The sequence below is a fragment of the Geotrypetes seraphini genome, chromosome 2 (genome assembly GCF_902459505.1).
Source record: "Geotrypetes seraphini chromosome 2, aGeoSer1.1, whole genome shotgun sequence".
Classification (NCBI taxonomy): domain Eukaryota; kingdom Metazoa; phylum Chordata; class Amphibia; order Gymnophiona; family Dermophiidae; genus Geotrypetes; species Geotrypetes seraphini.
The window spans coordinates 231,441,424-231,464,582 of record NC_047085.1 but is presented as its reverse complement, the minus strand read 5'-3'; the positions used below and the strand labels follow the sequence as shown (position 1 = coordinate 231,464,582).

Below are 23,159 nucleotides of genomic sequence, written 5' to 3'. Positions count from 1 at the left end.
TCGTTAAACACGATCTGCCTTTGCTAAAACCGTGCTGACTGGTCCTCATCAGCCCGTGTCCATCAAGGTGATCAATGATGCGGTCCTTTATCAGCAACTCTACCATCTTTCCCAGTACCGAGGTCAGACTCACCGGTCTGTAGTTTCCCGGATCTCCCCTCGAACCTTTCTTAAAGATCGGCGTAACATTTGCTACCTTCCAGTCTTCTGGAATCTTTCCGGATTTGATTGACAGATTGGCTATTAGTTGAAGCAGTTCAGCTATGGTCCCTTTCAGTTCCTTGATGACCCTCGGATGGATGCCATCCAGTCCTGGGGATTTATCGCTCTTAAGCCTATCAATCTGCCTACACACCTCCTCTAGACTGACAATCAATCCTGTCAGCTTTTCGTCTTCATTTCCAGCATATGGCCTGATGGGTTCCGGAATGCTGTGTACATATTCGGTAAATACAGACGCAAAAAATGTGTACAGTTTGTCGGCAATTGCTTTGTCCTCCTTTAGCGCCTCTTTTATTCCATGGTCATCCAACGATCCCACCGCTTCCTTCACGGGTCGTTTCCCCTTAATATATCGAAAGAACGGCTTGAAGTTCTTCGCCTCCTTGGCTATTTTTTCCTCGTAGTCTCTTTGGCCCCTTTTACCGCCTTATGGCACCTGCGTTGATGTTGTTTTTGCTTGTTCCAGTTTTCATCCGTTTTTGACCTTTTCCATTCCTTAAACGAAGTTTTCTTGTCTATTCTCGCTTCCTTCACCTATACAGTGAGCCACTCCAATTCTTTGTTCTTTTTCCTCTTTGATCCCCAATTCTTCCTATTTCCTTTCTCTCGCCCATATATGCAGCATCTTTCTATCCCTCCCTCCCTTCTTTCCATCCCCCATGGAGCATTTTTTAATCCCTCCTATTCCCCCCGCTGCCACGCAACCCTCCTCTCCCTACTAACACTTTCATCTCTCCCACCCATCCGAACACCGACTGCAAGACCGAAATACAGTATCTTATAACAAACCTCATCGTCGGCATCACAGGCCCCATTCCAGCTTTCTAATGCCCGGGTGTTCCTCTACTGCGCTGATGTCATCAGCAACACGGCAGAGGAACATCCGGCTGTGAGAAAGCCACGATGGGGCCTTTGCTGCCGACGATGCGGTTTGTTATAAGATACTGTAGACCAGGGGTGCCCACACTTTTTTGACTCGCGTGCTTCTTTTAAAATGGCCAAGTCAAAATGATCTACCAACAATAAAATTTTTAAAAAACACAACGCACACTGTACACATAGAATTGTTAATTATCGAAAATGCATGATCCAAGATGGCCGCGTGCTGATGAGAGTGAGTGAGACGCCGCCAGAGATCCTAACGAAATAACATTATTTTGTGCCCCAGCAATACCAAAAAGGAGAGGGAAAGGCGCTTCTGGAGCCTCGAGGCGCCTGGAGACTCCCCTTCAGATGTCCATGGAGGATTTTTTGCGGCGCCTGAATCAAGAGGCAGCAGCTGCATCGGGGAGTCGCCCGCTGGAATCGCCGGGAAGGAGTGAGGTCGCGGCAAGTTTCCCTGGGCTAGAGTCGACTCTGAGCCCCGACGCTAGAACCCAGCCCCCTCAGCCGCAGCGTGCTAGTTCTCCACAGGAGAGTAGTCAGCCCGAGGAGGCAGACTTTGTTTCCCGGGAGGCTGAAGTAAGTGAAGCACTGGAGGAAGACGAAACTGTGGTGAGAACAACGAGGGGACCTGAAATGGAGCAAGGTTCCCAGAGGGAGAAGACTGCCATTCTTGTGGAAGCTGGGACAATGCAAGCAAGTATATTTTCTGTTCCTAAACCCATGAATGTTACTCTAGACTCTATTTGGGACTTGGTAATAACTCTGGGACAAACATTGTCACCACAAATTAAAGAACTAGAAGAGAAATATTTACAACAAAGAAATGAAATAAATGGACTTAAACAGGAAAATATATCGATGAAAAATAATGTGGAGAAAATAGATAAAAAGATAAGTGAAGTAACTCAAATTCAAACGACACTGATTAAGGACAATCTTAACCTTAGGAGAAAGGTGGAAATGATGGAAAATAATATGCGGTTGAATAACTTTAGATTTTTGAACTTCCCAAAGATTCCTTCTTTATCAGCAAAAGAAGTTTTGAAAAAGTACTTTTGTGAGGTTCTTAATGTTCCTAATGATGCTTTTCCTCCTTTTTCCAAAATATATTATTTGCCATCAGTACTTGTTCATTCTTCTACTCTGGAGCGTGGTCAGGCTACTGTTTCTGGAGCTTCAGACCATTCTTCCGGAATGACGCTGAAGGTCTTTTCAGTCAGTATTATGATTGGGGTATTTCTCTACAGCAGGGGTGCCCACACTTTTTTGACTCGCGAGCTACTTTTAAAATGACCAAGTCAAATGATCTACCAACAATAAAATTTAAAAAAAACACAACGCACGCTGTACGCATAGAATTGTTAATTATCATTCCTATTCCGGGGTTTTTTCAAAGAGGTCAAAGCAGATGACTCTATGCACTGTCACCTCAGTAACAACCATACAAAAATAGACAAATACCCACCCCCTCCCTTTTTACTAAACCACAATAGCATTTTTTAGCGCAGGGAGCTGCGCTGAATGCCCAGTGCTGCTCTCGACGCTCATAGGCTCCCTGCGCTAAAAACCACTATTGTGGTTTAGTAAAAGGGGACCATATTGTAAAATATAGACAGCAGATATAAATTCAGACACATTTTGATCATTAAATTTAAAATAAAATCATTTTTCCTACCTTGTCTGGTGATTTCATGAGTCTCTGGTTGCACTTTCTTCTTCTAACTGTGCATCCAATCTTTCTTTCAGCCTATATGCTTCCTCTCCTCCACACCTCACTCCCTCCCCCAACGTTTTCTTCCTCTCTCCCTGACCTTTCTTTCTTTCTCTCTTCATGCCCCCTTTCTTTTTTTCTGTTTCTCTTCTTTCCTTCTGTCTCCCTGCCTGCCCCCTTTCTTTCTTTCTTTCTCCCTGCCCTTCCCCAAGCCACTGCCATCGCCATCGGGGAACAGGACCCAAACGCCACCAACGGATAACAAGCCCCAAAGCCGACGCCGCCCCATGCTCTCTCTGCTTCGGGCCGATCAATCTTTCTCTCCCCGACATCAATTCTGCCGTCGGAGAGGAAGTTCCGCCCAGCCAGGCAGCGATTGGCTGGCCCCAACTTCCTCTCCGACGGCAGAATTGGTGTCGGGGAGAGGAAGATTGATCGGCCCGATAGATCACCAAGGCAAAGAGAGTCCTTGATGATCGACTCACTTTGCTTTGGCGAGCTACCTGTCGATCGCGATCGACCTATTGGGCACCCCTGCTGTAGACAATGTGGTTTGTTATAAGGTACTGTATTTCGGTCTTGCGGTCGGGGTTCGGATGGGTGGGAGAGATGGAAGGGTCGCAAGGGGAGCGCTGCTGCCGCCGGTGACTGGGGCTTATTTTTGGAGGTAGGGCTTATATTAACACCTACCCCGAAAATCATGCTAGGGCTTATTTTCGGGGTAGGTCTTATTTTTAGGGAAACACGGTAGTTAACTTTGGAGCTAAGCCATCATAGCAGTGTGCTTTAATCTTAGGCTGGACTGGCAGCAAAAATGCTTTGCTTTTGTTAAGGAGAAGGACAGACATTGATGTTGTGTTAACATATGGGATCTCTCCAAAGACTACAAGTTTATTTTAAGTCCAGGTTGGTTTTTAACAAAACATAATTCTGTGGCACAAGGCATTTATCTTGTTCATCAATGTTTGCAAGAGCTAGATAATAATAATAATAACTTTATTCTTCTATACCGCCACAATCTTGTGACTTCTAGGCGGTTTACAATCAAGGAAGCTGAACATTCAGCGAGTTACAATATGCAGATGATCAGAGGAAATACAGAGTGCAGAAATTTTAAGAAAGCAAAAATATAAATATGCTACAGAGGTGACATTTTCAAGACCTGTATGAGTGGCATTGAGGGATTTTAGTTTAGAAGAAGCACCTTCTTTATCCCTTGGTTTGCAAAGAATCCATTTCTCTCCAGGAATAATGTGGCTACTGATATTGTCATAATTGTTGAGCTTACATGAGGAAATGTGGAAGAAAATGAAAAATTTGGGGAGTTACACATAAGGATTCCTTAAAAATAGACCACCATACTCGCCTCATCTTCAGGCTAACTCTTCTGTATTCTGGCCTTTCTTGCTTGATTCCCTAGGTTTCAACTTAATATACAAAATTAGAAGGTAGTATCAATGGATAGTCTAAAACAGTTCATTTCTTACTGAATTATCAAATAGGAAATTTGAAATATGTATTCATTAGACAAACCATTTTATTTACTGATCTGTTTACTGCATTTGATATACAGTGCTCCCCTGCACATTCATGGTTTGCGAATCACAGACTCGCTCATTCGCGGTCTTCTGATTGGTGTAGCCCGACTTTACTACAGGAAGAGGCGGTCGGAGCAGACTGCGAGTGATTTTCTTCACCCGCCGGTGCTCCAGCTGCCATCTCCTGCCTCCCCTGTCTTGAAAGGAGCCTTTTTAAATTCGAGGGGGTTCCTGGAACAGAACCCCCATGAATTTCGGGGGAGTACTGTACCACTTTTCTAAAAACAATTACAGTTTATAGTAGCGTCCAGTAATAACAAAATCTATAAAAAGGCTTCTCAAACTAAAACAGAAATGGGTGTCTTTGTAATGTGGTTCTGATATCAACTTTCCTTTCTCTTTCTCCTACCTTTTGTTGCATTCTCTGACTTCCTTCTTTACAAACCATTTACTCTGCTCTAATTTCTGTTTTTCATCTCACTGCTTCCTTTCCTCCCTTTTTCTTTATACCATTTTCACTTCTCCATCCGTATGCATGATTTATCTACTTTTTTCTTGTCTATACATTCTATCTCCCCACCCCTTTCCAATCTTATTTTCCTCCTTGCAGACCAAGACAGTAAAAGGTGTCTCAGCAGAACAGTCAGAACAGGGGTGAGGGGGAGTTGTCGTAAAAATGGATATTATTGGAAGCACAGGTGAGTCTGGAAGATTCACTAATTATAACAGGTGTTCCCTTGGTTGCTTACAGTATTGAATATGTCAAAAACAATAGCATGTTGTATTTCCGGTGACAAGGTAACACCACAACTAGATCTTTCACCACGCCATCAGCTTATAGAGATAGTAGATAGTTTTTTAAGTATTTGGGAATTATAATTGACTGTCATTTGAATTTTGAGAAGCGGGTTTCATCTACAGTTGCGAAAGGATTTGGGGCATTAAGACAACTTAGAGTTATTTGAGATTTCCTGGATGAGAAATTGTTATATACTTTAATCCAGTGGTTCCCAAACCTGTCCTGGGGGACCCCCAGCCAGTCAGGTTTTTAAGATATCCCTAATGAATATGCATGAGAGAGATTTGCATACCTGTCACTTTCATTATATGCAAATCTCTCTCATGCATATTCATTAGGGATATCTTGAAAACCTGACTGGCTGGGGTCCCCCAGGACAGGTTTGGGAACCACTGCTTTAATCCATGCTTTTGTTCTATCTAAATTGGATTATGGCAACTTGGTATTTGCAGTAATAACAGTTGGGCAACTGAAACGTTTACAAACAGTACACATAACTCCATTATATTTGAAATTCCATCAATTACCAATTAAATTAGAATTAAATTTAAAATCCTGATGCTGGCACATAGGGCATTATTAGAGTTACAACCATTATATCTCTCACACCTAGTTGCTTGTTGAGATCTTTAAATGACAATAGAGCAGTGATTCCCAACCCTGCCCTGGAGGAACACCAGGCCAATCGGGTTTTCAGGCTAGCCCTAATGAATATGCATGAGAGAGATTTGCATATGATGGAAGTGATAGGCATGCAAATTTGCTTCATGCATATTCATTAGGGCTAGCCTGAAAACCCGATTGGCCTGGTGTTCCTCCAGGACAGGGTTGGGAACCACTGCAATAGAGTAGCTGTTCCTCATATTTCAAAGGCTCACCTTGCCTCAACCAGAAAATGGTGCATTTTTCTACTTGGTTCCAATATTGTGGAACAATTTACCAGTAGAGTTAAGGAAGGAAGAATCATTTAAAAATTTTAAGAGTCATCTAAAAGCACATTTTTTTCAAATGGCTCTCCCGAATTGAATAATGGAATGGGGACCGCAATTTGCATTAATTTATCTTAATTTGTACTGATTCATGTTGATTTAGGTTTATTTATTTCATATAACAGTTTTAGTGGATATGTTTTAAAAATGTTAATTTCTTTGATGCTCTTAAGCTCTGTCAGTGACAGATCTGTGAAGTGTATTAAGACCTGCACTAAAATATGACTGTTTGCTATCAGGCCGTTTCAGAAATTTTCTATCTCTTAAATTTGTTTATTTCTATTTTTTTTATCTTATTTCATTATTTCTATTTTCTATTTCTTTGATTTTTGATCTTGGATGTTATTACTTATTTTTAGTTTATCAGGTACTTTAGCTAGATTGTGAACCTTCAGGACAGGGTAATTTTTCTCAAGTACCTAATTTCATTTTAGTTTGATACATTGTAAACTGCTTAGGTCAGTAAAATGCAGGAGTGGTATATCAAATCTTAAATAAACATATTAGTGAGACTTGTTCAGTTGATTGTTTGCTGTACTCAATAACATGTTTTTCTCCACTAACTCCCATTGGCAGGAGTTGAGCCAATCCTTTGGGTAGGGAATGCATAGAAAGTGCTGTCTCAATTTGTGACATACTTCTATCATTAGTGGCGTAGCGCGGGTAGGAGGCACCTGGGGCGGTGGCGTCCTCCCAAACCTTCCACCCCAACCCACCGCACCTGTTCTCCACCTTCTGCTCCTTTCGGATCACTCTCATACCCTCCCTTCCCACCCCCCATACCTCTTAAAATCTTTGCAAGCAGCTTCTCCAGCTTGATGTCTCATGCTGGCTTTCCCTCTGACATCACTTCTTGGTCCTGCATCCCGGAAATGATATCAGGGGGAGCCAGGCCACCGCAAGCAGCAGGCTAGAAGTAGTTGCTCGCGCTGACAAAGATTTTAAATAAGTACGGGAGTGGGGAAGGGAGGGCACAAACATGGCGGAGAGGTGCCAGCGTCCCGACTAAGATAGCGCCTGGGATGGTCAGCCCCCCCCACACACCCACACTTTTTACTACACCACTGTTTATCATTGCTTAGTTTACCTTCGAATCCTATTTTGTTGCAGTATAGGTTATCCCTCTGGGAAGTTAGATTTCCTTGATTATATTTGTTCCTCTGCATAGTTTACCTAGAAACTTAATAAACCATGTATTTCTTTGCAGCTGCAATACAGATCCTGGTTTATGTGCCTATCAGTCTGGTTCCACCATTTAGTAAAGCACTGCAATTACTGAGAAATTAGAATGATCCTAGATGACTTGGAGGATACTTTTACTTGTGCTGTCAGAATTCTGTTTATTTGAGATTCATAAATTGCTAAATTTGATTATTCATTGAATACGATGGCAAATAAGGACCATGTAGCTCATCTAGTCTTTACAGCTTCCTTCTTTTGCACCAACCATAGATCCAGTGCTTCTCAGCCAGTATATCTTGGTGAAAGCCAGAGGTGTGGCTAGGCATGGGCTCATGGAGCAATTGCTATTGGACAGTGCCCCCAGAAATAACCCTTGGCTTCCTGCTTCAGGTTCCATCTCATCCTAGGCAGAGTGCAGAGACCAAGGCCCAAGTTTATTAAAAATTTTGATAAAACGAGAATAAATTCTAAGCGTTTTACAAATAAAAAAAAAAAAAGGGGGAGAACATTTAACAGACTAAAGCCAGCGATCGTCGCTAAACCTGTTTTAACAACTTTAGTTATGATTGCATTTGCTAACCCAATACAGAAAACAGCTCATCATCTGGTTTTCTACATGATTGCTCATTCCCAGATCCAACCATGCAAATAAGCTAATTAATATGAAAATGCCATGTAAATTGGTAGCGCGATTAATGCTTTTAACATGGCTTCCTGATGCATTAAAAAAAGTGACTGGTCAAGACCAGTCGCTTACCTGTCTAACTTTTTTTTTCATAATGTTACACATGTACAATATCTGTCCCATTAGAAAAAAGCCCCCCCCCAGTCAATGACAGCTCTCCCCAACGAACCGATACCGCAAACTATCCCCCCTCCCCCGCAGCAATGAAAACAGCATGAGGAATGCCCACTTCCTTTTGCCATGCCCCCCATGAAAGAAAATTGGAAGGAGGGATACCAACTCCCTCCTACCATGGCAACTCCCCCTCCACACTGGGTCAGCAAAACGGCAGGATGGATGCCCACTCCCTCCTGCCACCAAAGACCTGCTCCAGGCACACACACACCAAACATCCCTTACCCTCCCCCTTTCCTCCCTGAAAAAAGGCAGGAGGGATGCCCACTCCCTCCTGGCACCGGTGGTCCCCCGAACCTCCACCCTCAAACCTTTTCATTGATGTTGGAGCAGGACGGAAGCTCAGTCCATCCTACTTGTAGGCCCACCAGTTCAGAATGGCGGGCCTTTCCCTCCCTGGTGCATCATGTGATGCACAGGGAGGAGCCTAAGCCCCCTCCCAAGGGTGGGGCCTTAGGCACCTGAGCCAATCTCAGGATACAAGGGGGAGAAGCCTAAGGCCCTGATGCACCAGGGAGGGAAAGGCCTCCATTCTGGGTTGTTTTTCTTTTTTTAATGGGGCAGATATTGTGAGTGTGTAACACATACAGCATCTGTGCCCATTAAAGAAAAAGAGAGGTTTCCTGCCCCAAACAGTTGAGTGGCAGGAGGCTGCTTTCGGAGCTTCCCCTGCCTCTCTGTTCGGTGTTCCCCTGTCGACTGTGCGCTCTCACAGCAGTCAATCGGACGGCAGAGTTGGGGATTATGACAAACATCCTTGTGAATTATTTGCATGCAAACTTTTTAGTGCATCAATAGCTTTCTGAATTGACCAAAAAATCAGATCAGTGCTGACCCATATGATCTTACCGATCCTCTTAGTGCATCTAGGCCCAAGAGAGGAGGAAGCAAGTTTGGAGGGAACAGAGAAAAGACAAGCCACTTCCCTATTTTTTTGTTAATGGAGGGGGGAGGAAGATAAGGGCAGACAGCTCAAAGAAAAGCCCTTGCTGTCCTTGATAGTCTTTCTATTCTATTCTATTCTATATTCACAAAAATGTGTGTTACTTTCAATTCAGTGAGTACATATTATCCATAGGCAAGCAGGCATCATATTCACACATGTGGGGTGACATCATCCACAGAGCCCTGGCACGGACAATGAAAAGTGTAGAATCAATTTAAGCTTTAACAAGCTTTTAGACTGCCCACACTATGCATGTGCAAATACCTTCCCACCCAACGCCAGATTGCAAGGTCTTCAGTTTTTCATTTTCTGCGGAGTGAAGAAGACGTATCTCTCTTTTTTTTTCCGTTGAGTTGCCTTCCCGTCTCTATTTTTTATAATTTTTTTCAACTATTTCTAGTTGCTGTTCTGTCTTTTCAAAGTAGAAAAGTAAAATGAAAATGAACTTTTGGACTTTTTTCAAACTTCGTTCAAAGTTCAGCGGCTTTCATACAATTTTCCATCCTTACCTCCTGCTGTGATCATCAATGGATTTTCAGCCTTGTTTCAAATCTCCCCAGCTCACCCTTTCTGACTATACCTGATTCCGGAGCTATAGGTTAGAAGAGGAGAGCTACTGTTGATTAATGTCAAAAGTTTTTCTTTTTTTATTTCTTATTCGAATAGGTCTGGGGTCAGACTGCTAGCAACTGGGACTGGCCAGAAACAATAGACATAGATACTCCATCTACTTGCATCAGTGGCATATTAGCATCGATTCTAGTTGATGCATGCCTTTCTATAAACAATGTTTCTACCATTTCGACCATCGCAGTGGAGAATGCCTTGCCAATTAAGCATTGAGTCCATTTGATACAAGGCTTCATGGGCAATACAGGTTGTCATTTTTAAAGCGCATTGCCTTTTCAGGCATTCATTCTTTGACGCCTGTGACACCTTCAATACCACTTAATGTTACATGGTCATGATATCTCCTTCATTAATGAACAGCGTAGCAGGTCTCAACAGCATCGAGTCCCTTGATGCAGACTGAACAGAGACGCTATCGTTCTCCACCTTTGCAGGTTTCTCTCCTTCATGGTATGCATCCTTATCGAGGTCATCCATTCCGTGACAACCTGCTGCATCGATGGTACCAGCTGTTGAGCCATCGGTACCAGTGCATCAACGTTCTAACTCATCAATGTTTTCCATCAAGACATTGATCCACTATTTTGAAACATGATGCCAAGATACCTCATCACTTTAATCTCCTGCTTCGAAGTGAACAGCTGTTCTTCAAATCTGTCTGTATCCAGAGAACACCGACACTCCTGATCCATCGAGCATTATTGAAGCATCATTGTCTGTCTGCATTTCAAATGTTTGACTCCTCATCTCTTGTTTCCCAATGTATGAATGACAAAGACTAGTGGGGAAATCTAACATGTATGTAGAGCCTGTCAAGTTAGATTCCTTACTGTGTTTTTAGACAATACAAAATCAAATGGTCCTTGAATGATTTTCTGAGTTATCCTTTTAACATACTTAACCAGCATCGCCCCACATTGAAGCAGTCTTTCCATACTGCTTCAAGATTCCACCATGGGTGTAGAGCCTGTAAGGTGGTCTTTTCTGTTGTCTGGATACAAACATGCAAAGATAAGTGGTGGAATCTAACATGGGTGTAGAGCCTGTTAAGTTAGATTCCTTGTTTCCCAATGTATGAATGGCAGAGACTAGTGGGGGAATCTAACATGGGTGTAGAGCCTGTTAAGTTAGATTCCTTTCTTATGCCAAACTACAAAGACAACCAAGGTTTTTCCCTTGTGCTTTGGCACTATCCATGAACATTCTTTTTATTAACCATTGCAGCAGAATGGTTCTCTGCTTTATTTTCTAAGCAGGATCAACCAGGTTATTTTTATTGATATGCACCTTCCACTGTATCATCAGTGTTCATACAGTTTTTTCCAGAAAGCTAATATGATTACTTTCAAGTATTTTCCCTACGTGTGTTTCTCCTATTGTTAATGGACATTATCCACAACACCCTTTACTCCATATCCTTTCTTATTCTAAAGGACCCAGAGGTTTGGGAGTGGCTGTAGGGGAAAAGGAGGCCATTAAATCCTTTTTAGGATGTTTTTTCCATTTTCCCTCCAGTTTGGACCGAAGAATTCATGCCCATGATCTAAAATTTGAGGCTTGTGCTCTTGAACATCAGTGCGCGCTTCTAAAATCCTGCTACATTAAGACTGTAATTCTAGACCTGTTCCTGCTCAGCATGCTATACAGATCACATTCATATTTTCAGTTTCATATTAATCTGGACAGATGGATATTCGCGGATGCACTTAGCGTATACAAGTTGTTATAGCATCTCATACTGAAATCAAGTCGTACCTTTGTCATAGATCCTTGGGTCTTGTATCAGTTTTCATTCTCTGTGTTACTGTTCTACCAGTTATACTTTCTGCATTATGCGAGGATCTTGTTAATCTACTTTACAGACCTCTAGACCACAGTTCTTCAACCGCCAGTCCGCGGACCGGTCCGCAAAAAAATCTTGCCGGTCCGCGAAGGATTCAGGTCCCCGCCACAGCAAAAGGTGCCGGCATCAGCTGACGTGCAACTTCCTGTTGCCGGCACTCATGCCTTCCACCACCGACTCCTGCCGCGTATGTCTCCGCACCCCCAGACAAGCAGCAGCAGCTCTGTGTGCTTTTAACTTCGGCACACAGCTGCCCCTGAGCAGTATTTTAGCGCGGTTTCATGAGGCAGCCTCGGGGCCTTTGATAGGCCGGCCCACATCGCATCATAGAAGCGGGCCGGCCTACCAAAGGCCCCAAGGCTGCCTCATGAAACCGCGGCTAAAATACTGCTTAGGGGCAGCTGTGTGCCAAAGTTAAAAGCACACAGAGCTGCCGCTAGCCTACATAGGGGAAACATTTGCTGGAGAGGGAAGGAGGGAAGGGAGTAGAGGTGCTCCTGGACAAGGGAGGGGAAGGGGCTACTGCTGACAGGGGAGAAGGGAAAGGGAAGGGACGAAAATTACTGTTGGATAAGGGGAGGAGGAAAGGGAGAAGGGGTACTCCTGGAAAAGGGAGGGGAAGGGGATACTGCTGACAGGGAAGAAGGGAAAGGATGAGAATTACTGTTGGATAAGGGGAGGAGGAAAGGGAGAAGGGGTACTCCTGGACAAGGGAGGGGAAGGGGGTACTGCTGACAGAGGAGAAAGGGAAGGGACGCGGATTACTGTTGGATAAGGGGAGGAGGAAAAGGGAGAAGGTGTACTCCTGGACAAGAGAGGCGAAAGGGGTACTGCTGACGGGGGAAAGGGAAGGGACGAGAATTACTGTTGCTAAGGGGAGGAAGAAAGGGAGAAGGGGTACTCCTGGAGAAGGGAGGGGAAGGGGATACTGCTGACGGGAGAAGGGAAAGGATGAGAATTACTGTTCGATAAGGGGAGGAGGAAAGGGAGAAGGGGTACTCCTGGAGAAGGGAGGGGAAGGGGATACTGCTGACAGGGGAGAAGGGAAAGGGAAGGGGAAAGAATTACTGTTGGATATGGGGAGGAGGAAAGGGAGAAGGGGTACTCCTGGAGAAGGGAGGGGAAGGGGATACTGCTGACAGGGGAGAAGGGAAAGGATGAGAATTACTGTTGGATAAGGGGAGGAGGAAAGGGAGAAGGGGTTCCTGGACAAGGGAGGGGAAGGGGATACTGCTGACAGGGGAGAAGGGAAAGGGAAGGGACGAGAATTACTGTTGGATATGGGGAGGAGGAAAGGGAGAAGGGGTACTCCTGGAGAAGGAAGGGGATACTGCTGACAGGGGAGAAGGGAAAGGATGAGAATTACTGTTGGATAAGGGGAGGAGGAAAGGGAGAAGGGGTTCCTGGACAAGGGAGGGGAAGGGGGTACTGCTTACAGAGGAGAAGGGAAGGGACGAGAATTACTGTTGGATAAGGGGAGGAGGAAAAGGGAGAAGGTGTACTCTTGGACAAGGGAAGCGAAGGGGGTACTGCTGACGGGGGAAAGGGAACATAAGAACATAAGAAGTTGCCTCCACTGGGTCAGACCGAGGTCCATCTCGCCCAGCGGTCCGCTCCCGCGGCGGCCCATCAGGTCTGCGACCTGTGAAGTGGTTTCTGACCACTTCTATAACCTACCTCAAGTTCTATCTGTACCCCTCTATCCCCTTATCCTCCAGGAACCTATCCAAACCCTTCTTGAATCCTTGTACAGAGTTCTGGCCTATCACTTCCTCCGGAAGCGCGTTCCATGTGTCTACCACCCTCTGTGTAAAAAATAATTTTCTAGCATTTGTTCTAAACCTGTCCCCTTTCAATTTCTCCGAGTGACCCCTAGTGCTTGTGGCTCCTCTCAGTTTGAAGAATCTGTCCTTATTTACTCTCTCTATGCCCCTAAGGATTTTGAAGGTTTCTATCATGTCCCCTCTAAGTCTCCTCTTCTCCAGGGAGAACATCCCCAGCATTTTTAACCTGTCAGCGTATGGAAAATTTTCCATACCTTTTATCAGCTTAGTCGCCCTCCTCTGCACTCCCTCGAGTACCGCCATGTCCTTCTTGAGGTACGGTGACCAGTATTGAACACAGTACTCCAGGTGCGGGCGCACCATTGCGCGATACAGCGGCATGATGACTTCCTTCGTCCGGGTCGTGATACCCTTTTTGATGATGCCCAGCATTCTGTTTGCTTTCTTTGAGGCTGTCGCACATTGCACCGATGGTTTCAGTGATGAGTCGACCATCACCCCCAGGTCCCTTTCCAGGTTACTCACCCCTAGCAGTGTTCCCCCCATTTTGTAGTTGAACATCGGGTTCTTTTTTCCTACATGCATGACCTTGCATTTCTCTACGTTAAAACTCATTTGCCACTTTTTTGCCCAGTCTTCCAGTCTCGTTAGGTCCCTTTGTAGGTCTTCGCAGTCTTCCGTGTTTCTAACCCTGCTGCAGAGTTTGGTGTCATCAGCAAATTTGATAACCTCACATTTTGTCCCCGTCTCCAGATCGTTAATAAATATATTGAATAGTAGAGGTCCCAGCACCGACCCCTGCGGAACTCCGCTCGTGACCCATTGCCAATCTGAGTATTAGCCCTTGACTCCAACCCTCTGTTTCCTGCCCGCTAGCCAGTGTTTGATCCATCGGTAGATATCCCCTTGCACCCCGTGGTTCCACAGTTTTTTAAGTAGCCGTTCGTGAGGTACCTTGTTGAAGGCTTTTTGGAAGTCAAGGTAAATGATGTCTATGGATTCACCCTTATCCATCTGACTGTTTATTCCCTCAAAGAAGTACAGCAAGTTCGTGAGGCACGACCTTCCCTTGCAGAAGCCATGCTGGCTCGCCTTCAGTTGTCCATTGTTTTCTATGTGTTCGCAGATTGTGTCCTTTACCATTGCTTCCATCATCTTTCCAGGAACCGAGGTCAAGCTCACAGGCCTGTAGTTTCCCGGGTCACGAGAAGTTACTGTTGGATAATAGGAGGAGGAAAGGGAGAAGGGGTACTCCTGGAGAAGGGAAAGGGAAGGGACGAGAGTTACTGTTGGATAAGAGGAGGAGGAAAGGGAGAAGGGGTACTCCTGGACAAGGGAGGGGAAGGGGCTACTGCTGACAGGGGAGAAGGAAAAGGGAAGGGATGAGAATTACTGTTGGATAAGGGGATGAGGAAAGGGAGAAGGGGTACTCCTGGATGAGGGAGGGGAAGGGGATACTGCTGACAGGGGAGAAGGGGGAAGGGATGAGAATTACTGTTGGATAAGGGGAGGAAGAAAGGGAGAAGGTACTGCTGGACAGGGGAGGAGGAACATTGGAAGGAAACAGCTGGCAGGGAGATTAGAGGAGGGGAAGGAGTCAGGATGGAATGGAGAGATCAGATGAGGGAAAGGGGAGAGACAGAGGAATGACAAAGTAGAGAGAGATTGATGCTGGGAAGGGGGGTTAGATGAAAAATAAGGAAAGAGGGACAAAGATGCTAGATCTGGTGTAGGAGAGAGGGGCATAGAAAGAACGCAGATACCATATGGGAGGGGGAGGGGTAGAGGACAGAAAGTGGATGGAAGAGGCAGATGCTGGATTGAAGAGACAGAGGGCAGACGCTGGATGGAAGAGAGTGAAAAGACGATGAAAGCAGAAACCAGAGATGACAAAAGGTAGAAAAAAATAATTTTATTTCTATCTTGTGATTAGAATATATCAGATTTAAAATATGTATCCTGCTAGAGCTGATGTTAGACATAACTGTGGAGTGCAAAGCCCAGGCAGTGCGTATTTAGCTTCCAGCTGGCTTAGGACTCTCTCTGACCAGGAGGCAGTTGCCCTAGTTGCACTCCCCCTAACACCATTCCTGCCATGTGTGACTGCGGTATTCTGTTAGCATGATATTTGTGTAGCATTCTGTAATAATTTGGCTTATTCAGTTTTCTTGATAGTAGAGGGGAGACAGGGGTTTTATTGATCCTTGCCCTGTATTATTTATATTTATAAAATGACAATTGTACAGAATATTGTTTCTTTTTATACTTTAATAAAATATGTTCAATATAAAATCATAACTATTTGAGGCTTGTGCGGATGGGATCAGATGGTTAACGGGACCGAGCTCACGGGGACGGGGCGGCAATAGGATTTTTTAAAATTTCAGTCTTATTAGTTTGCCGTTACACGAAATAATTATTTTATTTCCTCCGGTCCATAGGTGTAAAAAGGTTGAAGAACACTGCTCTAGACTGCTAGGTCACTTCTGTGTTACCTCTTTTATTGAGAATATATTCGTCCTTATTAATGTACTACACTCACTTCTTTGTAAGAATATTCTTCATGAGAAGATTTAAAAATCCCTCCATGGTGGTAATGAAAGCCTGTAATCTTGATCCATCATCTGATTCATTTTAAATGACCTCCAGATTAAAAAGAACACAATTTGTCTTAATTGATGACCTTGTGTACTCTTTTGCTACACCATTTTCTACTGGTGTAGCAGCGTTAACTTTTCCTCTTGCCTTTCCCTGGAACAGAAAGGTTTTGGGCTGCTGCAGGGGAGCAGAGTGGTTGGTCTCTCAACTTTTTTTTTTACCATTATACTTCTATATTTCTGTAGGAAATACCTTAGTTGCATTTCACCCTAATTATAGTTTCCTCAATGGGGTTAACTGTGAAAAAGATTTTCGCATGGTTCTTTGGTTTCTGTTTCTTGAATTCATACATAAAATCTTGTTCTGAGACTACGCTGCTTTGTTGCTGGCCCTCTGGGATTGCGCTTATGCATAGGTCATATAGTGTCCTCAGTCCATGTTATCCCATTCGCCTCGGTGCTTCAGTGTTCTCCAGCTTTCGACCTCTTATCTGAAAAGATCAGGTCAGTTTACCACTTCAACAATCTCTTCAGTGGTTGATGTATCCGGTCTTCTCTATTCGACACTGAGGGTTTTTTCCTGGTTGCCTTGCTCCTCTCATGTTTTTTGCTACTTATGAACACTTTCCATGGAGCACATCTACTGCTTTCTAGGAATATTATTTTTAACAACTGAACTCTTCAGGCACTTTGCCTCTTTTCGCTGAGTTAACTTACTATTAACTCTGCTTCAGTTGGTACCACTGGCTCAGAAGTAATTTCTTCGATTTTTGGGTACCACGCAGCTAACCTCAGATACCCATGGTCCCTCTTCTATACGAAAGTATGAGGGTACAGGAGTTCAGTGACAAGGGGTTGCTACTCTGTTTTTCCTGTTCACCTTCTGGGTACACATATTTACATATGGCACTTATTTACTACTCGGGGCCACATCTATCATGGCTTGTTCTCCGTTCCTTATTTCGCTAGAGTAAAATTATATTTTTTTTGATTCTCCAGTTTCTAACATGCCATTCACAAGGGACAGTAGTTTGAAGGTTCCACTACTTTTCTTCTAGAAATATACTTTCATTGGCTCAGTTTCCACTTTTACTAACACTCCTTAGTAATGCTCTAACCTTACTAGCTCCTCTTTTTCAGTAACTTTTTGTTTTTACAAGGATCTTACTTCAGTTCACGCTTTCCTTTTAAATATCTGTGGGGATTTTTTGTTTACTAGCATATTGTTTGTGTTGTATGTCTCCCCTTTCTATTCTCTGTTGATTTCTCATTTAAGGCTTATTACAATCCTTTCTCAACCTTCATGAGATATAAATATTTAGATAAGATATACAGTATAATTGCTTAGAATGTTATTATCAGGAGGTTCTTTTCTCCACAGTAAGCCACTATGTTGTTCTAGTTTTATACTTCATAGCATCGGCTTTTCTTTCTTTCTAGAATGGTTCATCCTTTTTAGCCTCTACACCTATTCTTTAAATGTAACTCATGCTTTGGTTACTTATGAAAGTCCGTTCCCTTTTTCATTCGTATCTACTCTGGGACATGACTAGTGTCAACGGCTCATTTGGCCTCCTGCTCTTTTCTTATTTGGTTCTTGAATCTATTTGACATCTCCATCGCCTATATTTAGATTCATCTCTCTCTAGAAGATCTTTTACTTATTTTATCAGCCTTCATTCATATACGGTTTCTAGGAATTCTCCTTTTATCTCTAGCAGAGCATAGAATTCCCCTATTCATTTTTTTCTCTTATGTTCCTCTCCTTGCCTTCATGCTCTCGTATAAGACATTGGGTCTAGGTTTTGTGAGGCAGCTCAAAATTTTTCGGAGTTCTTAGAACCCAGCTCTCCCTCCATCCCCTTGCTAAAGCTAGGTAGTCTCACGTGAGAATATGCTGCCTGCTTGTTTAAGGATAAAGCACAGTTACTTACTGTAACAGGTGTTATCCTGAGACAGCAGGCAGATATTCTCACAACCCACCCACCTCCCCTAGTTGGGCTTCTTCGCTTGAGCATAAAACTGGCGACCTTGCGAGCTGGTGTTGGGTGGGAAGGCACTTGTGCATGCACCGTGCGGGCAGTCTAAAAGCTTGTTAAAGCTTAAAGTGATTCTACACTTTCACTGTCCATACTGGGGCTCCATGGATGACGTCACCCCACATGTGAGAATATTTGCATGCTATCCCAGGTTAATACCTGTTATGGTAAGTAACTGTGCTGTCTAGTAGCAGACAACTCCAACAGAGGGGCAGTGTAGCCTATGCCAGATAGACTTTTACAATCTGTGTCCTGTATGTCTGAAGAGAGATCAGGGGGGACTAGAGTAGGTTTTCACAGCACCTCAGTAGCTGGGAAAGTAGGGTCAGTGCAGGGCAGACTTATGGATGGAACTCTGAAAATGGCAAGGATGGATCAGGAGCATGTATCGTCTGAGTACAGGTCTTGCATATTTCAGGAAAGGGAACAACAAACATTTGTAATAACCAAAAACTTAAGAACATAAGAATTGCTGCTGCTGGGTCAGAGCAGTGGTCCAGCAGTCTACTCACGCAGCGGCCCTTAAGTCAAAGACTAGTGCCCTAACCGAGACTAGCCTTACCTGCATACATTCTGGATAGGGTAAACAGTCTATTCCCTTCATTATCTTGAATGTTTTGATCATGTCCCCTCTGTCTCCTCTTTTTAAGGGAGAAGAGGCCCAGTTTCTCTAATCTCTCACTGTACGGCAACTCATCCAACCCTTTAACCATATTAGTCGCTCTTCTCTGGATCCTTTCAAGTAGTACTGTGTCCTTCTTCATGTACAGTGACCAGTGCTGGACGCATTCCAGGTGAGGGCGTACCATGATAACCTTCTCCGATCTGTTTATGATCCCCTTCTTAATAGAGCTGGATCGAGGACATATGCTAGATATAATTTACTTGGATTTCAGCAAAGCCTTTGATACAGTTCCTCATAGGAGGCTGTTGAACAAACTTGAAGGGCTGAAGTTAGAACCCAAAGTGGTGAACTGGGTCAGAAACTGGCTGTCGGACAAACGCCAGAGGGTGGTGGCTAATGGAAGTCGCTCGGAAGAAGGAAAGGTGAGTAGTGGAGTCCCTCAGGGATCGGTGCTGGGGCCAATCCTGTTCAATATGTTTGTGAGTGACATTGCTGAAGGGTTAGAAGGAAAAGTGTGCCTTTTTGCAGATGATACCAAGTTTTTTAAGAGAGTAGACACTGAAGAGGGAGTGGAAAATATGAAAAAGGATCTGCAAAAGTTAGAGGAATGGTCGAATGCCTGGCAACTAAAATTCAATGCAAAGAAATGCAGAGTAATGCATTTGGGGATTAATAATAGGAAGGAACCGTATATGCTGGGAGAAGAGAAGCTGATATGCACGGACGGGGAGAGGGACCTTGGGGTGATAGTGTCCGAAGATCTAAAGGCGAAAAAACAGTGTGATAAGGCAGTGGCTGCTGCCAGAAGGATACTGGGCTGTATAAAGAGAGGCGTAGTCAGTAGAAGGAAGAAGGTGTTGATGCCCATATACAGGTCATTGGTAAGGCCCCACTTGGAGTACTGTGTTCAGTTTTGGAGACCGTATCTGGCGAAGGACGTAAGAAGACTTGAGGCGGTCCAGAGGACGGCGATGAAAATGATAGGAGGCTTGCGCCAGAAGACGTATGAGGAGAGACTGGAAGCCCTGAATATGTATACCCTAGAGGAAAGGAGAGACAGGGGAGATATGATTCAGACGTTCAAATACTTGAAGGGTATTAACGTAGAACAAAATCTTTTCCAGAGAAAGGAAAATGGCAAGACCAGAGGACATAATTTGAGGTTGAGGGGTGGTAGATTCAGGGGCAATGTTAGGAAATGCTACTTTACGGAGAGAGTAGTGGATGCCTGGAATGCGCTCCCGAGAGAGGTGGTGGAGAGTAAAACTGTGACTGAGTTCAAAGAAGCGTGGGATGAACACAGAGGATTTAGAATCAGAAAATAATATTAAATATTGAACTAAGGCCAGTACTGGGCAGACTTGCATGGTCTGTGTCTGTATATGGCCGTTTAGTGGAGGATGGGCTGGGGAGGGCTTCAGTGGCTGGGAGGGTGTAGATGGGCTGGAGTAAGTCTTATCAGAGATTTCGGCAGTTGGAACCCAAGCACAGTACAGGATAAAGCTTTGAATTCTTGCCCAGAAATACCTAAGAAGAAAAAAATAAAAAATTTAAATTGAATCTGGTTGGGCAGACTGGATGGACCATTCGGGTCTTTATCTGCCGTCATCTATTATGTTACTATGTATTCCTAGCATTCTGTTCACCCTTTTCATCACCGCCGCACATTGCATGGACGGCGTCATTGACTTGTCGACCAGTACTCCCAAGTCTCTTTCCTGGGGGGTCTCTCCAAGTACTGCACTGGATATCCTGTATTTGTGTATAAGATTTTTGTTACCGACCTGCATCACCTTACACTTATCCACGTTAAACCTCATTTGCCATGTCACAGCCCATTTCTCGAGTGTGTTTGTCACGTTGCAGATCCTCTCAATCCTCCTGCATTTTCACTACTCTGAATAACTTCGTATCATCTGCAAATTTAATCACCTCACTCGTACCAATTTCCAAGTCGTTTATAAACATGTTGAAAGGCATGGGTCAAACCACTTGTGAAGCTTTTCCAGTTCGAGAGTATTGTCCATTTACCCCCCATTCTCTGTTTCCTATCCGGCATCCAATTTTTAATCCTTTTGAGTACATCACTCTTGAATCCATGGCTCGCAATTTTTTTGAAGTAGTCGTTCATGCTGAATCTTGTCGAACGCCTTCTGAAAATCCAGATATACAATGTCGACAGGGTCACCCTTGTCTATCTGCCTGTTTACTCCCTCGAAGAAGTGCAACAAGTTCGTTGAGCAAGATCTTCCTTTGCTGAAGCTATGCTGGCTGGTTCTCATCAGATTATGTCCGTCAAAGTGATGAATGATGCAGTCCTTTATCAGCACCTATACCATCTTTCCTGGTACCGAGGTCAGACTCACCGGACTGTAGTTTCCCGGATCTCCCCTCAAACCTTTCTTGAAGATCGGCGTAACATTTGCCACTTTCCAGTCTTCTGGAATCCTTCCTGATTTGATTGACAGATTGGCTATTAGTTGAAGCAGTTCAGCTATAGCCCCTTTCATTTCCTTGATTACCCTCAGATGGATGCCATTAAGTCCTGGGGATTTATCATCCATCAATCTGCCTGCATACCTCTTCTAGACTGACCGTCAACCCTGTCAGTTTCCTGTATAGACAAAGACATACCCAAACAAAAGGGAAGGGGGGAGAACTACAATGAATTATAGAAGAAAATAACATAAAAGGGAATGACATACAGTTGAAGTATTATTATTATTATTATTTTTTTTTTTTTAAAGAGAGGCCTCGTATGAAGTTTTAGGATTCGAATGCATCTTTAAGCAGATATCCTTTTAATTTTCCTTTGATTCTATCAAGGATTTTTTCCTCCCTTAATTGTACTGGTAATTTTATTTTATTTATTTCAATTTATATCCCGTTCTCTCTGTAGCTCAGAACAGCCCACAAGCAAACATTCACAGTGGTGTATATTTAGACAGTACAAAGATTATACAGATTTAACAGGACTTTAGGGAAGTCTATCTGGCCAAGTCAAAAGCTGTCAAAACAGCAGTTAGGGAGGCCAAATTCCGCATGGAGGAGTCTCTAGCGAAGAACATCCAGAAAGGAGATAAATTCTTCTTCAGGTATATCAGTGACAGAAATAAGAACTCAGGCGGGATAGTATGTCTTAGGAAACCAGACGGAGACTATGTAGAAGCGAACTCGGAAAAAGCCCAACTGTTAAATGAATACTTCTGCTCAGTCTTCACCCGCGAGGCGCCAGGACTCGGTCCTCAGCTACAGACAAGGGTTGACGCAGATGACCCGTTTAGTAATTTCGAGTTTACACCCAGCGGTGTCTACTGCGAGCTGTCAAAGCTTAAGGTTAACCAGGCAATGGGGCCTGACAACCTACACCCCAGGGTGCTCAGGGAGTTGTGTGATGTCTTGGCGGAACCGCTATCCACGCTCTTCAATCTCTCCCTTAGTACGGGTAACGTCCCGTTGGACTGGAAGACGGCTAACGTCATTCCACTCCACAAGAAGGAGGGGGGAGTTTAACCCTTTCAGGACCATAAGGATCGTAGGCCAATTTTTGTGGTTTTGACGACATTTTTATGGTAAAAAGGGCTTGCAGATGCCAAAAAATTGATTTTTTTTGTGAAATATCATTATTTTTATTTAAAAAAATCACACTTCTGGCTTATGGACAGTGTGGCAAGTGAATCTTCTCGTCAATCTAGCAACGACGCTAATGAATGAATGTCGGAACCAGTTTGTTTACATAAAGGCAGTATCATATGGAATCCGTACATATCAAATTTAGAACTGTAGACTATCCCAATCAAAATTTATAGGATTTTAAAGTTATGGGACAAATATGTCCCTTGGTCCTGAAAGGGTTAAGGGGTAGATCGCAATTGTCATTTTAGTTGAAGAAGAGGGTCTTTACCACTTTCCGAAAGGTCATCAATCAGTTCTGTGATCTGAGTTGCGGGAGGAGTTGGTTCCAGAGTTGGGGGATGAAGTGGCTGTAGGAGCGTTTGTGGGCGATTTCTGACAGGAGAGACCTTCCTGGGGAGATGCATAGGCGTTTCTCCATTTCCGAGCGGAGGGGGCGGTTGGGGGTGTACAGGGTTAGCTTGGATTCTATGTAGGCTGGAGTGGTGGCGTAAATGCTTTTATGTGCTATTACCAGGGCCTTGAATGCGCAGCGTTGGTTAATCGGAAGCCAGTGCTCTTCGTGGGAAGATGGGGTCATGGTAGTTGAGGCTGTGGAGGAGTCAGATTGCTGCATTTTGTACCTGCTGGAGGTGCTTGAGATCTTTTTTGGCTACTCCATTAAATAGGGAGTTGCTGTAATGAATCCTGGAGAGGACATAGGCGTAGAGGAGTTGGGCCAGATCAGGTGTGGAGATGTAGGGTTTGATCCTTCTCAGTTGGTGGAGGTAGTAGAAGGAGGTGGAGAGTACTTGCAAAATGTGGGTGGACAGGGACTGGTGGCCTTCTAATGTTACTCCTAGGCTGCGTACTTGATATGATGCTATTAGTAAGGTGG

General features: G+C 44.0%; 1 protein-coding gene across 8 annotated transcripts in view; it reads left to right on the top strand.

The window, feature by feature from the left end:
• TCF20 (transcription factor 20) overlaps positions 1–23,159 on the top strand; it is a 471,396-nt gene that overhangs the window by 415,997 nt on the left and 32,240 nt on the right. For 5 of the 8 annotated variants that reach the window (XM_033935171.1, XM_033935166.1, XM_033935168.1 and 2 more), the window contains one exon: positions 4,967–5,054. The exons of 2 other annotated variants lie outside the window; for them this stretch is intronic. In XM_033935171.1, coding sequence (XP_033791062.1) covers positions 4,967–5,014 — 48 coding nt within the window. In that variant the 3' untranslated portion in view covers positions 5,015–5,054. Of the gene's footprint in view, positions 1–4,966; positions 5,059–23,159 lie in introns of those variants that run through there. One more of the 8 variants, XM_033935174.1, reaches the window with a different exon arrangement.